Source organism: Symphalangus syndactylus, chromosome 17, assembly GCF_028878055.3.
Source record: "Symphalangus syndactylus isolate Jambi chromosome 17, NHGRI_mSymSyn1-v2.1_pri, whole genome shotgun sequence".
Taxonomy (NCBI): Eukaryota; Metazoa; Chordata; class Mammalia; order Primates; family Hylobatidae; genus Symphalangus; species Symphalangus syndactylus.
The window spans coordinates 58,895,964-58,914,368 of NC_072439.2; the positions used below are offsets into that span (position 1 = coordinate 58,895,964).

General features: G+C 33.7%; 1 protein-coding gene across 1 annotated transcript in view; it reads left to right on the forward strand.

Moving 5' to 3' along the window:
- Positions 1–18,405, forward strand: part of LEKR1 (leucine, glutamate and lysine rich 1) — a 227,132-nt gene that overhangs the window by 20,771 nt on the left and 187,956 nt on the right. Inside the window, 2 exon segments of the mRNA XM_063620289.1 lie at positions 9,162–9,259; positions 9,261–9,374. Coding sequence (XP_063476359.1) covers positions 9,162–9,259; positions 9,261–9,374 — 212 coding nt within the window.

The window sequence follows — 18,405 nt, forward strand, 5'->3', positions numbered from 1 at the left end:
AGCTCATTTTGTCCTGTTGCAGTAAAGTAATTTTAGTACTTTGGAACTTTGAAATTTATTCAGAATAGCAGTTTTATATTTCCAAGCACAGATTGTCATTTGCCAGAAAAAATAAACTTAATTTCCAGGTTATTTTGGGTCACTGTGGCTAGGTTCAGATTTTTTGTTGAGTTGAAGTGGAAGAAAAGGGAAAATAAAGTGGTCATACAAATGTTAGACCTAGCATCCTGGGAAAGTTGTGATGTATGTGTGTGTATGGACGTTTATGTATGATGTGTTTTTAAGCAATTGTAGTTTTATTAAAACCTTCTGACAAAGGGAATAGGAAGCTGTATAATTTTTGGAGAGTCTATTCACTTATTTTTGTGACCCAAGATAGTTCATTAGAAGAAGCATTTTCTTCAAAATATTATTATGAATCTTGAAAAATCTGAATTTGCCAATTTGCAGTCAAAAATACTTTTGCCAACTGACCATAGAAGGTCATCGAGTTTACTAAGGTGAGGATTCCCGGTGTAAAAATAGGTATTGGAGGAAATATACTTTGGAAGTATATATAGATAGACATAGGCATATCATTTATAATTTACATAGGATAAAGCCAGCATTTCTGATATTGCTCAATAACATGTTTTTATGGATCAATCTCTGGGATTTTAGTCCCAGATTGATTTTTTTCTATTTTTATTATTTTAAAATTAAACTTCTTATTTTGAGATAATTGTAGATTCACATGCAGGGTAAGAAATAACACCAAGAAATCCCAAGTATTCATCATCTAGCTTCCCGCAGTGGTAACATCTGGCAAAACTAAAGTACAATGTCATAACCAGGATATTGACAATTGATACAATCAAGATACAGAACACTTTCATCACAACAAGGATTCCTCATGTTGTCCTTTTATCACCACATTCACCTTAACTTCCCCAGTCTCTTCCCTACTCCCAGTCCATGGCCCTGGCAACCATTGGTCTGGTCTCCAATAATTTTATGTCAGGAATGTTATATAAATGGAATCATGTAGTGTGTAATCTTTTGGGATTAGCTTTTTTCAGTCTGTAATTTTCTGGAGTTTCATTAGGTTGTGTGCATCAATAGTTTATTCCTTTTTATTGCTGAGTAGTATTCCATGGTATGAATGTACCAGTTTGTTTAACCATTTACCTACCCATTGAAGGGAATCTAGGTTTTTTCCAGTTTTCAGCTGCTTTACATATAAAGCTGCTATAAACATTCATTTATGTGAACATACATTTTCATTTTCCTGGGATAAATGGCCAAGAGTTCAGAGTTCAGTTGCTATGTTATATAGTAACTACAGGTGTTTTTTTTTTTTTTTTTTTTAAAGACACTACTAAACTGTTTTCCAGAGTGGGTATACCATTTTACATTTTTTACCTGCAGTATATGAGTGATCCAGTTTCTCCACATCTTTACCAGCATTTGATGTTGTCGGTGATGTGTAGTGAGTGATATCTCATTGTGGTTTTAATTTGCATTTTCCTAATGGCTAATGAAATGATGTTAATATCTTTTCATGTGCTTATTTGGCATCTGAATATCCTCTTATGTGAAAGGTCTCTTCAAGTCTTGTTGTTCATTTTCTAATTAGACTTTTTTTTTCTGCTGAATTTTGGAAATTCTTTATATAATCTAGGTACTAGTAAGATATGTGGTTTTCAAATATTTTCTCCTGGTCTGTAGCTTGTCTTTTTATCCTATTTGCAAGGTCTTTTGCAGATCAGAAGTTTTTAAATTTGATGAAATTCAGGTTATCAGATTTTCCATTTATGAATCATTCTTTTGGTATTAAATATGAGGTCTTTTCCAGTTTAGATCCTGAAGATATTCTCCTATTATTTTCCTAAAAATATTTCTTCTAATTTTTTCTACTTTTATATTTTATATTTTTGTCTCTACTTGTAGAATATGTGAGGTTTAGGTTGAGGTTCCTTTTTAAAAAAAAAAAAAATGTATGGATATCCAATTGTACCAGCACCATTTGTTGAAAAGGCTATCTTTCTTTCATTGAACTGCTTTTGTACCTTTGTCAAAAATCAGTTTGGCATATTTATGGAGGTCGTTTTCTGTTCTGTTCCATTGATCTATGTGTCCTTCCTTCTGCCAATATCATACAATCTTGATTACTATAGCAATACAGTATGTCTTGAAATCAGGTAGTGATTCCCCCCACTTTATTCTTCCTTTTCAGCATATTTTAGCTATTCTAATTCCTTGGCTTTACATACAAATTTGAGAATAACTCTTTCTATATATAAAATATTTTGCTGAGATTTTGATAGAAATTTGATTATACCAATTTTGGGAGGATTGATATCTTTACTATTTTGAGTCTTCCAAACCATAAACATAGTATCTCTCTCCATTTATTTAGATCTTCAATATATTTCATCAGCATTTTGTAGTTTTCAACATACAAATCTTGTACATATTTTGTTATATTTACACCTGAGTATTTAATTTTTTGGAGCAATTGTAAATATATATATATTGTATTTTCAATTTCAGTGTCCAGGTGCTGACTGGGTATATATAGAAATGCAATTGATTGTTCTGTTTGTATCTTGAAACATGCAACCTTTCTGAACTTACTAGTTCTAGTTTTATTGTCGATTTCTTGGGATTTTCTATGTAGATAATTATGCCATCTCAATTAGGGAGAGGTTTTATTTTTTCCTTCTAATATGTATGCCTTTTATTTCCCCTTGCATTGTTGCTCTGGCTAGATATTCTAGGACTATACTGAATAAGTGCAGCGAGGGTAGATATCCTTGCCATTTTCCCAACCTTAGGGGGAAAAGCACTGAGTCTTTTACTACTAATTATAATAAAGCTGTAGGGGTTTTTTTTGTAAGTGCCCGTTACTAAATTGGTTTTTAAATTGGCAAATAAGCAGGTTAACTTAATGATGAGGAAGGGTCCTAATGGCTTTATGAAGTAGTCGGGTGGTCTGTTTGACTAATGAGCTTGAAGTATGTATTTCCCTATCTCAAAAACTTTCTCCTAATCTGAATGAAATTTACTAAACACTCATTGTTTTGAGTAAAGGCATCTTATTGAATGGAAAACCTCTTAGAAGGATTAATATTTCATACTGCTATCACTCTTATCTACAAAAAATAGTTTATTTCCTCCTTGTCTAAGCACAAAAAGCGTCATATGGGTGGGAGAAGGAGGCACAATTGTATGTATGTATGTATGTATGTATGTATGTATGTATTTGAAACAAGGTCTTGCTCTGTTGCCCAGGCTGGAGTGCAGCAGCACCATCTCAGCTCACTGCAGCCTCTGTCTCCTGGGCTCAAGCAGTCCTCCCACCTCAGCCTCCCAAGTAGCTGAGACTGCAGGCACACACTACCACGCCTGGCTAATTTTTAAAAAAATTTTGTGGAAATAAGGTCTCACCATGTTGTCCAGGCTCATCGTGGGCTCAAGCAATCCACCTACCTCGGCCTCCCAAAGTGCTGGGATTACAGGTGTAAGCTACCATGCTTGGCCAAGCGGCACAATTTTGAAATAGAGAATGCCACAATTGGGCAGCAGGAAGGTACTAAGTAGTTTTTCTAGTTGAAGCACAGACAGGAGCTCTGAAAAGGATCTGAAGCCTAATTTAACCTTTTTAAACATTTACATTATTTTTATATTAAATAACTATAATTTTAAAAGTATGAACACTGCATTTGAGAAGTTTGTTTCATAGTTTATTTTCAAATGGTTCTACATTTGTTTAATATACTGCATTTGTTAATGTCTCCTCCAAAGTGCATCTTGTAGAACACCAGAACATCCTGTTAATGATAGGCCTTTTGTCAAGAATGACAGCATGTCATTATTTTACTTTCAAAACGAGAGGATGATATAATACCAAGTTATAAGAATGAAGCATAAATTATATTTCACAAAAAGCAGATATTTTACTTCATTTGGGAACATAATTACAGTATTTCATATCTTCTCAAGTTTCACAAAAATGCCCTAAGTAATTAGCTCATATAGACACTAATAATTTGAAAGGGTTATTACATTTTTTTCTATAGCAGTTTTGCTTACAGAACATTATTTACAATTTAATAGCATTGAAAAATTTTGTGCAATGTATTTATTTAACATTGCTCACTTAATGATTCAGGTAAAGTCAGAAGACCACTCTTATGGACCTATTATTTTAAAATCACATTGTCTTGTTTTCTACATCATAATGAATATCATGTTTTCTCTTTCCTTGCTGAACTTCTAGAAAACCTATTCTCTAAAATGTATTGCTTCACATAAAATACATTTCAGCCTTTTCTCTCTTGACTGCTATGATGAAATAACATTCTAATACCTTTCACAATGTGAAGTTTATAGCATTTCTGTTTTATTCATCAGGCTGCAAATCTACTCCACCCATCAAGAGTTTTCTTTAGAATAAAGATAGGACACTTTGCTAGGAGCAGGGCAAGAACTGCAATTAATAGGCAAGGATTAATGATGAAAGTGACTTATAGTAAGCAACAATTTTCAAATTGAGAAGAAACCAAAATGCAAGATGGGCAAAAATTTTAAGAAAATATCCATCTGTTCCTAATTAGTTCAGATTTATTGACATGGATGAATTATATTTCTGAGGGCTGATAGTGTCTTTGAATAGGATTGCAGAGCCACTCTTGGTTATGTTTGAAAACATGTAGAGAGTAATAGGATAATGCACAAATGCCATTTCATGTATACAGTGCCCATAACTTACAACCAATGAACTTAATTTCAATCCCAGACAAGATTTAGAATATATTATGAAAGGGTGATTTGTGAGGATATATTAGACAAAACAATAACCCTTGGGCCAATTTTATGTTCACTGAGAGCAAGCATGTAGGCTTTGCCATTTCATTTTATATAGGATTACTAGATCCAGGAACCATATTAGGTGTAGAATATATGGACTTTATGAAAACATTTGACAAAGTTTGTCATAATATTCCTGAAGACAGTATAAAATAAATATACGCTGGTAACAAAGATAATTGGATAATTTAATGATCAGATTAAGAGTTGTACCCGAAATGTGCTGAATAATAGAACAGTATCAACCAATGTGATATGACATGCTGTGGAGTTCTGTCCTCAACTTAGTCAATTCGGCATTTTAAAATCAGTGAGTGAGATACATAAAATGACTTATAAGGATCAACTTTGCAAAAGACATAAAGCTTAGAATTTCCTGGATACCAATGGCAATAACTAAGGTAATAACCAAAGGCAATAACTATGTCTAAGACATATATATCTATGTTATTTTATTTTTTTTTATTATTATACTTTAAGTTTTAGGGTACATGTGCATTCAATTAGGAAAAGAGGAAGTCAAATTGTCCCTGTTTGCAGATGACATGATTGTATATCTAGAAAACCCCATCGTCTCAGCCCAAAATCTCCTTAAGCTGATAAACAACTGCAGCAAAGTTTCAGGATACAAAATCAATGTGCAAAAATCACAAGCATTCTTACACACCAATAACAGAGAAAGACCCAAATCATGAGTGAACTCCCATTCACAATTGCTTCAAAGAAAATACAATACCTAGGAATCCAACTTACAATGAATGTGAAGGACCTCTTCAAGGAGAACTACAAACCACTGCTCAATGAAATAAAAGAGGATACAAACAAATGGAAGAACATTCCATGCTCATGGGTAGGAAGAATCAATATCGTGAAAATGGCCATACTGCCCAAGGTAATTGATAGATTCAATGCCATCCCCATCAAGCTACCAATGACTTTCTTCACAGAATTGGAAAAAACTACTTTAAAGTTCATATGGAACCAAAAAAGAGCCCGCATTGCCAAGTCAATCCTAAGCCAAAAGAACAAAGCTGGAGGCATCACGCTACCTGACTTCAAACTATACTACAAGGCTACAGTAACCAAAACAGCATGGTACTGGTACTAAAACAGAGATATAGACCAATGGAACAGAACAGAGCCCTCAGAAATAATGCCACATATCTACAACTATCTGATCTTTGACAAACCTGACAAAAACAAGACATGGGGAAAGGATTCCCTGTTTAATAAATGGTGCTGGGAAAACTGGCTAACCATTTGTAGAAAGCTGAAACTGGATTCCTTCCTTACACCTTATACAAAAATTAATTCAAGATGGATTAAAGACTTACATGTTAGACCTAAAACCATAAAAACCCTAGAAGAAAACCTAGGCAATACCATTCAGGACATAGGCATGGGCAAGGACTTCATGTCTAAAACACCAAAAGCAATGGCAACAAAAGTCAAAATTGACAAATGGGATCTAATTAAACTAAAGACCTTCTGCACAGCAAAAGAAACCACCATCAGAGTGAACAGGCAACCTACAGAATGAGAGAAAATTTTTGCAACCTACTCATCTGACAAAGGGCTAATATCCAGAATCTACAATGATCTCAAACAAATTTACAAGAAAAAAAACAACCCCATCAAAAATTGGGCAAAGAATATGAACAGACACTTCTCAAAAGAAGACATTTATGCAGCCAAAAAACACATGAAAAAATGCTCATCATCACTGGCCATCAGAGAAATGTAAATATCTATGTTATATACTCAAATATATGTGAGTCTAAGATAATATAAGATATATATTTTTATATATTTACATTTACATCTGTAGTTCTGTACTTGGATCTGAAAAGCCAAATGCTCATATAATAGCATGGGAAGTATTGGTTGCAAGGAATATGGAGCTTAAGGGAGAAAAGAGAAAATAGTAGAGGAAGATTGGGCATGAATTCCAAATGGCAAGTAGGGCAGCCAGGACTCAAGAGGGACTGAAGTGAGGAACTGGAAGAGTTTGGGGTATAAGACAGTGGCTGGTTCCTTATTTTCTCTCTCTTTCTGGAGCTACACTGTCCTCATCTCAGCTTCTGTCTGTGTGTCTACTCATTCATGTCTCAGATTTTAGTTATGTTAGTTACTTTGTGTCTTGTGCATGACATTTTCTGTCTTATGGCTGTGCCAAAGGTGACCTAAATGCCTGAATCTTCAACAATTACAGGCCCAGTTGGCTCATACCAGCTTGGGCTTGGTTCTTCTGGGTCTGATGTCCAATCCTGGTTCACCAGTCAGCCATGACTAGGGTAGATGGGTGGAGGGAGTCTTAGTCACATTGCCAAACATAGCAGCCAGGGCTGAGGAACGTGGATTCTCTAAAATGGAAACATAGAAAGGAAATAATTGGTATATTCAGTATAATGAGATGTTGGTTTGCACTGCAGTATTTTTAAAATCAGAGGTTTTATTTAACATAAAGCCAGTTATAGTATATAAAAGCAAAATATAATTGCTAAAAATATGAAAGACCAATGAGATCTAAGGTTGCATTAGAACGTATTACAATGATATTAGTAATGAGATATTAGAATGAGAGAAGTTTGAGTCTTCTCTTACTCTGTTTTAGTGAGACCAGCCACACTAAACTATTGCATTCTGGGCACCATACTTTGAAACACATGTAGAACACTGGAAAAAATTTAGAGAAATCTAGAATGAGGAAGAAATTCAGCTGAAGGAATTGTAAGTGTTGATCTAGAGAAGAGAAGACATGGAGTGTTCCTCATCGCTGTCTTCAAATATTAGAAAGACCTTCATGTGAAAGGGGCCTGGGGATGTCCCACATGGTTTCTAAGAGGACTGGAACTAGTGCACACTTCAGGGAGGCAGATTTGTGATGAGCCTAAGAAAGGATTTCCTGAGAGACACAACTGGCAGAAGATGAAACAGAATGCTTTAGAAAGTAGTTTCCCATCATTTGGGATGTTAAAATAAAGGATAGGCGACAACATATTTAGGTTGAAGTAGATTAATGGAATTGAATCCATCTAGAGCTTGAACCAGATTATCTTTATGATTACTTTTATAAATCTATACATTTTATATAGTGGCAATTAGATAGTTGATATAGTCATTAATCTATATCCCACAATACTGTATTATAGTTTTTAATTTAAAATTTTTACTATTAAAGTTAAAGGAGCCAAATTTTACTTTATAAAAATGTGTTATTGTCTTCTTCCAGTTGACATTTGTGTAATGACATTGGTAGGCAGATATGGTGGCATTACTATTAGTTACAGGAACAGTTTCTATAGTTTCAAGGGAGGTCACTTTAAGAGTAAGTTTTGGATAATCCAAGAGTTAATTTCAAATTTATTACCCTGGAGCAAGCATTTTATGAAGCCATCTCTTATCCTTTATGAATAGGAAAACAAGCAGAGGCTACTGAGAAATATTTATACCTGAAACAGAAAAAAGAACTATCTCCCTTCTGACTTGGCTAAAATTTCATTTTTCACTGGCCCTATGCTGGCCAAAAGTCATACAACACTTTATCTGAAGGAAGGAAGAGGATCTATCCAATATACATGTGATAGATAAATATAATACAGATGGTTAAAGGCACAAGTGCCGGTTTTAAATAGACCTGAGTTTTAATCCCAGCTTCTCCACATATCAGCCAGTTATTTAACTTCAGTAGTCTCAGTTTAAAAAAAAAAAAATCTGTAAAATGGATATAACCATACCTACTAAGAACTGACTTGGGGAGAAGAGATTAGGTTCCAAGTATTTTTCCTATTTGTAGATTTATGACAGAATGTTAAATTTCTGTAAAAATCATAAAATGCTGAAACTGAACAGAAACAGAATTCATTTGGTGTAATGTCATAATTTTACAGATGAGGAAAATAAGATCTGAAAAAGCCAGGAGAACAGAGCAGTTTGCAATTAAAGAACAGTGATTTCCTCCCACTTCGTGGAAAATTCATCTTAAAACCAGAATTATAAAGATTATAAATTTTTCACTATTTTTGGTTTTATTTTATGGAAAATATTTCAAGAGTAAATCTTTCTTAGAGATACCATGGAGAAACAATTGCCCTGAAAGATCTTTTTCTAACCCCAAGATTTTGTGTCAGACTCAATATGCCAGTTTAAAATTTTTTATACAAATGTGAGCAATGCCATAATTATTGCTCCAAGGCATAGTATACTATATATTTACTTCATTCAACCAGCAAGGCTACAATATCTTCAGTTGAACTTTATTTTTCAGAATTAAAAAAAAAAATTTAGTAAGTGTATGTTCTGTTTCCTAGATGTTGCCTGAAGAAAAAATTTGTAAGTACTGTGGAGTCAGCTATCTAATTCTTCATGAATTTAAGGCTATGGAAGAAAAAGTGCAAACAATGGAAAAAGATGAAATTTTATCAAGGAAGTGTAGATCGTGAAAAGAGACTTCAAGAAAAACTGCATTCTCTTAGCCAAGAACTTGAACAGTACAAAATTGACAACAAATCCAAAACAGAAAGGTTAGAATATGTTTTTCTTTTCTATCATTTATTTAGTTGAAAGACAGCTACAGGAAATAAATACACTTTGAATGTTTTTCTAATATTTCTCTACATCAGGTATAGTTTATACTTTAATACATTTGTTTCTTAATTATATTAATAATTACTAAATATAATTATTATAATTCGCTTTCTTTTGAGGCATATATTTACTATCTGAAAAATTAGAAACCAATTAATTTAGTAACCACCAGCTGAGATGTTCAAATTTTTTTCCCAGGTATATATCTTACGTTTTATTATTAGGAAAATTTATCTATCAAAAATCAGATGAATTTTGGTAGTTTTTCATACATTTATTTTTAAATGGCTTTGGATTTCTAGATTTGTAGAATAAGGCTTTCATGTTTTGAAAAAGATGCCAAGACATTCAAATTAGTGTATGATTTTAAATTATTGGAATTGGAAATAAATTAAAGAATGGGTTTCTAATTTTGTAGAAACTAATCAGCAATCTAGTCTGCCTAAAGACACTTCAGTTAGCCTATGCAGGAGAGTTTTTGCTGGTGTTTTATAGTTTTTCCTATGAATGAAAATTTCTTGATTTAAAGTATTGACAGTTGATGTTAAGAGACCTTGAGTTAATGAATTTAATGAATAAATTTAATGAATAACATGTCTATGTAGTGGAAACTTCCTTAAGTCTCTTTGGATTAAATACTTTCATTAAATTTTATTACAAAATTTTATATAAAAATATATAATTGCGTGAAATGCCAGTTGAGCCAAATATTTCTTAGTTTTTTACCAAAAAAAGTTGTTATAGTTTCTTTAATTTCACATCTGAATAATATTTTATGATATTTTCATGGAAAAGCGTAAAAATTTGAAGTATTGTTTACAATTTTTAATTTGGAAGGGTTTTACCTGTCAGGGATTCTTTTGTTTGGTGTATTCACACCTTACTTTCTTTAATAAAATGTATTATATATGTAAGACATAAACACATGAAGTAAAAGAAGTATAGAGAATAAATAATAAGGCAAGAAAGTCTTTGTACTCCGCTGATTATACTATTACTGGTACCCTGCTGATTGTACTGATTGTATTCTCACTGGTACCCTGCTGATTGTACTGACTGTATTCTTACTGGAGGTAAAAATCACTTTTTTTTTTTTTTTTGAGACAGAGTCTTGCTCTGTCACCAAGGTTGGAGTGCAGTGTCGTGATCTCAGCTCACTGCAGCCTCTGCCTTCCAGGTTCAAGTGATTTTCCTGCGTCAGCCTCCCAAGTAGCTGGGATTACAGGCACACACCACCATGCCTGGCTAATTTTTTGATATTTTTAGTAGACACAGGGTTTCACCATGTTGGCCAGGCTGGTCTCAAACTCCTGACCTCAGGTGATCTGCCCACCTGGGCCTCCCAAAGTGTTGGCATTACAGGCGTGAGCCACTGTGCCCAGCCAAAAATCACTTTTAATGATTTGGTGTATGTCTTGCTAGATCCTTTATTGTACCTTTACCTTTATTACAAATGTATTTTCTTTCTTTTTCTTTTCTCTTTTCTCTTTCTTTCTTTCTTTCTTTCTTTCTTTCTTTCTTTCTTTCTTTCTTTCCTTCTTTCTTTCCTTCCTTCCTTCCTTCCTTCCTTCCTTCCTTCCTTCCTTCCTTCCTTCCTTCCTTCCTTCCTCTCTCTCTCTCTCTTTCTTTCTTTCTTTCTTTCTCTTTCTTTTTTTTTTCTTTTTTTTTGAGACAGGGTCTTTTTCTGTTGCCCAGGCTGGTGTGAAATGGCACTATCACGGCTCACTGCTGCCTTGACCTTCCGGACTCAAGCTATCCTGTCACCTTGCCTCCCGAGTAGCTGGGACCACAGGTGCACACCACCATGCCTGGCTAATTTTTGTATTTTGTAGTTTTTCTTTTTTTCTAGAGATGCTGTTTTGCTATGTTGCCCATGTTGGTCTCGAACTCCTGGGCTCAAGTAATCTGCCTGCCTTGGCCTCCCAAAGTGCTGGGATTATAGGCATGAGCTACTGCGCCCATCCTTATTTTCTTAATATATGTAGTTTATATCTTTATCTTTTAATAGACTAGTTTTAAATTAGCAGTATATCAAACATCTTTTTGTGCTGCTGACATTTGCCATTTAACTATATATATAGGAAATTATTCCATGTTAATGTATGTAGATCTACCTTGTTCTTAACTACACCAACATTTTTGTTACCAAAAATATGCTATAATTTACTTAATCAATTTTCTTTTCAACATTTATATTATTTTCAATTTTTGTTATCACATGTAGTATTTGTATTTATGTTCTTGTGAACATATGTTGTTCCAAAGTCTAAATTTCTAGAAGTGAAACTACTGAAAGAAAGCAAGTGTCAGTTTAAAATTTTGATGGGTATTATACCAAGTAGTCCTTTGAGAAAATAGCATTAACTTACATTTGGCCAATAGTTGATGAAGTGACCACTTTCCTACATTTTGTTAATATTGGGTTTTTCTTAATTTTTTTCAATCTATTGAGTGAAAAATGTTACCTGATGGTTATTTAATTAGTATTTGTTTTTTGCCAACGAAGCTGAACATTTGTTTGTGTATTAGACATTTATATTGATTACCTATATACATATATTGACCATGTTATTGGGTTATTTGCTTATTTTTGTTTATTTGTAGGCGCTTTTAATATAATATTGGCATTATACTGTGTTTATATATGTTGTTAATATTTTCTCATGGTTGCTTGTCCTTTCACTTCATTGTATTTTTTTGCTGTATCTTTTTAAAATTTTAATAATATCCTGTGCCAGATTCTGGTTGTTTAAGAGTTTTGTGTCAAGTTCTTTTAGTTGCAAACAATGGAAACTTATCTGACATGAACCTAAACACAAAAGAGAATTTACTAGAAGAGGATGAGGTGATAGCTCATTGAAAGAAAGGAAAAACTCAAGAACCCTGGCTTTGGAAATGAACTAGAAACAGAACTTGTTCAGGGATCTGGGAAATCTGGGGTAAATTCACTCAATTTTTTTTCCTTGCATCATTCCCTTCAAGATTCAAATCCCAGAAGAGTCTCACTGGCTTTATTTCTTTTATGTAACCACCCTCCAGTTCCACCCCCTTAGCCTGATGAAGGGGGGAACCTTGATTGATAGTTCTATGAAGACTTAATACAATGAAAGCAAAGGTATTCACTAAAGAGAAGTTAGAGTACTGTTATCAGAAGAGGGAATAGACTCACGCAAGTAGAAATAACAACATATGTTTAAAACTTATAGTATTAGAATTTGCTTTTTAATCTATTTAGTATTAATTTTGTATATAATTTGAGGTAGATTTCCAATTTCATGTTTGTTGTTTCTTAGATGTCTTGCTGTTGGCCCAATATCACTTATTAAATTCTTCATCCTCTCTCCCTTGACTTGAAATGCCACCTATTAATTTTTCTTCTAGCATATTTCTGGATGCTCTGTTTTGTGTTATTGATTTATTGTCTATCATTGAGTCAGGGCCACACTTTTAACTACTTTAGCTTTATAATATGTTTTTGATATTTTGTAGGACAAGTGTTTGGTTTGCCTTTCAGGTTACCCTGGCTTTTTAGTATATTTTCTTTTCTGGACGAACTCTAGAATCAGCTTGTCCAATTCCATAAAACATGCTGTGTTATGATTTAGACTGGGATTGCATTTACTTTCTAGAGCAGTTACATTATCTCGATAATTGACATCTTTATAATCTTAAGGCTTCTTATCCTGGAACATGGATTCCCCATTTATTCAGATGTTCTTTAAATCCTTCAATACAATTTTATAATTTTTAAATACATTGTGTATTAGTTTAATCCTTGGACATATTTTTGTTGCTTTTGGGAAGGATGTCTTTTTATTACATTTTTTTGAATGCTATTTATTTCCATAGCTAGCTTCCTTATTGAATTCTTTTATTAGTTGTTTGGATTTTTTTAATTTTCTTGAATATTTGTTATATATGTTTATAACACACACATACATGTAAAACAGTCACATCATATGCAAATAGTGCCTGTCATCTTTTTATTTCCAATAGTTATACCCTTTTCCTCCTTTTTCTTCTCTTATTAAATTGGATTGGACCTGTAGAACAGTGTTGAATAATAAACTTGTAGAATGCATCTTTATATTTATTTCTAATGTAATGCAATCCTGTCTAGGATGTTTCTGTTTTAAAAAGGACATCTGCTATAGGTTTCTTAAAGATACCTTTTATCAATTTAAGGAATTCCTCCTTTTATTTCTAGTTCTTTAAGTTTATTTAAAATCAGATGACTATTGAATTTTAATAAATGCTTTTCTATCTTCTATTGAGATGATCATATGATTTGTTTTCCTTTAATCTGTTAATATAGTAAATCATACTAATGGATTTTCTAATATGAAGCTAAACTTACATTTTTGATAGAAAGCCATTTTGATCATGTTACGTATTTCAGGGTTCCCAAAGTCTCATGTATTTGCTTGCCTTCTTCATGATTCTTGCCACTGCTATAAGTACTCTGCACTATTCTATTTTTCTGTGAATTCTCCCTTAAATATATGTATTTCTATGCATATAGTAAGTGGAAAAACACTTATCACTTGCCATAAATAGAAGATTTAAAAAATAAGTATATAGCTACAGGTTGAGTTACTTTTATCTTTGGATAAAAGCAGTGGATGAAAGTACTTTGGTCCAGAAGTGTTTTGGATTTTGGAATATTTTCAAAATACATACCAGTTGAGCATCTAATCTGAAAATCCAAAATGCGAAATGCACTAATGAGTATTTCCTTTGAAAATCATGCTGACACTCAAGAAGTTTTGGATTTTGGATAATTTCTTTATTAAAATAAAAGTGTTTTGTTTCTGTAACACTAACAAAATTACCCATGCTAATGGTGATATGTGAAATAGTTTATGAAGAGCATTGTTCTTTTGAAATAATGCTGCTAATATTTTACATAGCTATTTGCGTCTGTGTTCACAGGTGAGGTTGGCCTATGGTTTTCTTTTCTTGTGGCATATAGACTAGGTTATACTTATCTTTTCTAATAAGTTAAGAAGGCTTTCGGCTTTGGTGTGTACCAGACATCTTGAATAGCACATGAATTTTTTGTTCTTTGAAGCTTTGGTAGATCTTCATTAAAAATGTATTTTGTAGGGGGAGGGTTGGTCGAATTTTGATGACCTATTATGTTTCCTCTATAATTATTGGTTTACTTATGGATTTTTACCTCTTTTTGAGGCAGTTTTTGAAATGTTTTCCTGGAAAATCAAGCATTTCACTTGGCATTTCAAATTTCTTGGTGTTTAGTATTATATAGTATCCTCTTATTTAGAAGCTTTCCTCTGTATCTGTTATGACTCCATTTCTCTTTCCTTGGGTAGTTTATTTGTGTTTGATTGAAAAAGAGACAAGAAAGATAGGGAAGGACAGAGAGAGAGCTTTTTTTCCTAGGAAAATAAACAAATTTGTCTATTTTGGCCTTTCTAAAGAACCAGATTTTTGTTTAAATTAATCAAATATGTTCCTTTTTTAAATTTATATTTATCAGGCCAGGGGCGGTGGCTCACGCTTGTAATCTCAGCACTTTGGGAGGCTGAGACAGGCAGATCACCTGAGGTCAGGAGTTCGAGACCAGCCTGGCCAACATGGTGAAACCCCGTTCTCTACTAAAAATACAAAAATTAGCTGGGTGTGGTGGAAGACATCCTAGCTACTTGGGAGGCTGAGGTGGGAGAATCGCTTGAACCTGGGAGGTGGAGGCTGCAGTGAGCCGAGAATCATGCCACTACACTCCAGCCTGGGTGACAGAGCAGGACCCAGGCTCAAAAAAAAAAAAAAAAAAAAAAAAAATCAGTTTTGTATCCTTTCTTTAATGTTTAGTTTTCTTTCTACTTACTTGAGTTGAAGTCTTTGGTTAATTTATTTTCAGTCTCTTTTTCTAATAAATACATTTAAAGCTATTAAGTTCCTGTGGCAACAATCTTTGACAGCAACAAACTTTTTGATAATAGTATTTTATTTTCATTTACTTCTAAATAAGATGAAGTTTAGTTTTTATTTCCTTTTTAATCCAAGAAATACTTGGAGGAATGTTTTTAAATTTCTAAATGGATAGGTTGTTTTTTGGCTATCCTTTTATCTATGTCTATTTTTATTCCAGGTTGAAGAGAATATAACCTATTTGGGAGAACGTATTAAGAGTTTAACAAACAATAAGTTTTGGAAATATTCTGTAGTTACTCAAAAGGGTACATAGTCTCCTTTTAATGGATATAACTTTCTAATAGATCCATTAAATTACACTGGTTAATTGCAGTATTCAAATTACATATATTTTTACTTAGTTTTGTCAATTTCATTTGAAAAATCATAAGAGAATATTGAAGTCCTTCAAAATGAATATGGATTTGTCAGTTTCTGTCTATGTCAAAATTAAGTTCATGGGGGTATATAAAACCATCTTTTTAGATTTTATATGTTTTGCTGATATAGAATATCCTTCTTGACCTTAAATTTTTCTAACACTGGATTTAAAAAATTATAGTTTGTATCTTTACACTTCACAAACATTTTATACTGACTTTTTAACAAATTAATAAACTTTATTTTTTAAAGCAGTTTTAAGTTCACAGCAAAATTGAGTGGATCAGAAAGTTTTCATATAACGCAGTCCCCGCACTCACACAGCCTCCTCTTCACGCCACAATGATACATTTGTTATAGTTGCTAAAGCTATATTGACACATCATCATCATCCCAAATATATAGTTTACATTACGTTTTACTCTTGGTATTATACATTCTAAGGGGTTTGACAAATGTATAAAGACATTATCCACCATTGCAGAATACAGAATAGTTTCATTAATACAGAATAATTTCATTCATACAGAACAGTTTTACTACCCTAAAAATACTCTGTGTTCTACCTATGCATTCTCCTTCCCCATTAACACTTAGCAACCACTGATCTGTACTGTTGGTGCTTGGCTGGATTACAGCAAGTACTGCCAAGAATACTTTCTGTCATTCAGTCGCCCTTCCCCTACTCAGCTAGGTGGATTAAATTTTTCTTGGAGCTCTTTTTTGTCTGTGGCTGTTGGTGGTTCTGGGTTGGAGACTTCGACAGCACCTTGTCTGGGATATATGAGAGTCAATAAGAAAACTCAGGGATTTTATTGCCTTGGTATTTATTAAGTCCTAAGGTCCCTAGGCCATCTGCTTTCTTTCCACTTTTCAGAGTCTTTCTATGCTGCTTATGTTATGTTAAGAGTGTTTTAGTTGGAAGGAGGATCTGGGAACAATGGGACTACTCCATCTTGGTGGAAATCTTGGGTTGGTTTTTTAGTCAAATTAAATATTGTTTTGAGTAACTTAGAATATTTCTAAAAAAGGTAATTGGTTAAATTCTCACAAATGTCAGTAGATTACAGAAGTCAGTAGTTACACAATAAAATGTATCTCTAAGTGGCTGTTAAACATTTCCTCTTCAGTTTCTCCTCCGCTTATGCCAAATTGAGACTGTCATATTGAGAGTTAATCCACAGTAATGTAGGCTTGTTTATGAGGGACAGCACTTAAGAGTTTGGTTGGCAATTATCTCATGTTAGGTGAGCCAGATAAGTCAGTTTAGAGCAGTCAGCCCAAGGATAGGGCTACCTAAGGTAGGTACCAAAGGTCCAGAGAGCCAGACTGAGTCTACAGTTTGAGACCAAATTAGTGCAGAGAGTGTGTCTGAATTTACAAATGGAGAGAATTGGAGGAAATAAGTGTACCTGGCTGGAGTAGAGAGTGATGGGGCAAACAAGGCAGCTTTTGTTAGTCATTTTCCTTCCCTGCTAAACCTACCTACCTCCAACCTAGACTGGCTGGATCAGTTAGGAATACAATGTATAGTAAGTGGCTTAAATGGACAAAGGTTTATTTCTTGAAGGAAGAAGAAGGGGTATGGGCAGCTTAGTGATGTCACCAGGAACTCAATCCCTTTCTATGTCTCATTCTGTCTTCCTCAGTAAGTAGGCTTTTAGCCTCATACTGGTCTTATGATTTCATGATGGCTTCTGTATCACCAGGTATCATGTTTAATTTCTAGGCAGGAATATGAAGGGGGAAGCAGTCAGGGGAAATGCTTATATTAGGAGATCAAAAACTTTTTCAGAAAGTTTCACCTTATGTGCTATTGGTCATGACTGCAGAGGATTCTGAGGCATTGGCTGCAGGGTGTTGGCTTGTTGCTCCCTGAAACAGTATCAGGTACTGTTGTAAGGAAGAAAAGGAAACAGACACTATCAGGGCCTGCCTCACTGGGCCATTAGATTTTTCTCCAGAGTATAATGTGTATGCTTAATTTCATTCATTGAGAGGAAGAAAAATAGTATTTTGAGAAAATAAATACGTCAACAACTGCCTTTGTAAAAGGTCTTACCTTTTATACATGTCTCATCCAGGCTTCTGCTTTTTGTACTTTTGCAGCACTTTTTGGTGTTTGTGGAAGTAGTGTAAGGGGCATTTATGTTAAAAATGATTGGGACAACTTAATTTTGAATAATCAAGATTTGATAGAACAAAGAACTGATGCAGAACTGTAGTTCTTATGGGGTGAGGCCTACTTCCTAGGGAACTATTTTCAATCTCTGGGGCCTTTTCAATCCCTCACATCTCTCTTGAGATTCTGATTTGCCCGTTTTGGGGCGTGGCAAGAATTCCTACAGTAAAATGAGGACTGTTACTGATGGAAGTCCGCTTGGGCGTAGGAACATGGGAAAGGCAGGGAAAAAACGTTGAGTACCATTGTGGAAAAACATTCATTTTCAGGCCATTGAAAAATGGCTCCAATAGACACAGGGCCGTTAAAAAATAATTTAAATCTAGAAGTTCATATCACTTTTTTTCTCTGGATGTGTAGGTATGAATTTATTACATTATGTTGGTACTATGCATTACTTAAACTTTGAGGAACCTAAACAAGCTTATTTATAACATGTAGATCTAAGATCAGCTGATCTTTTTATTATC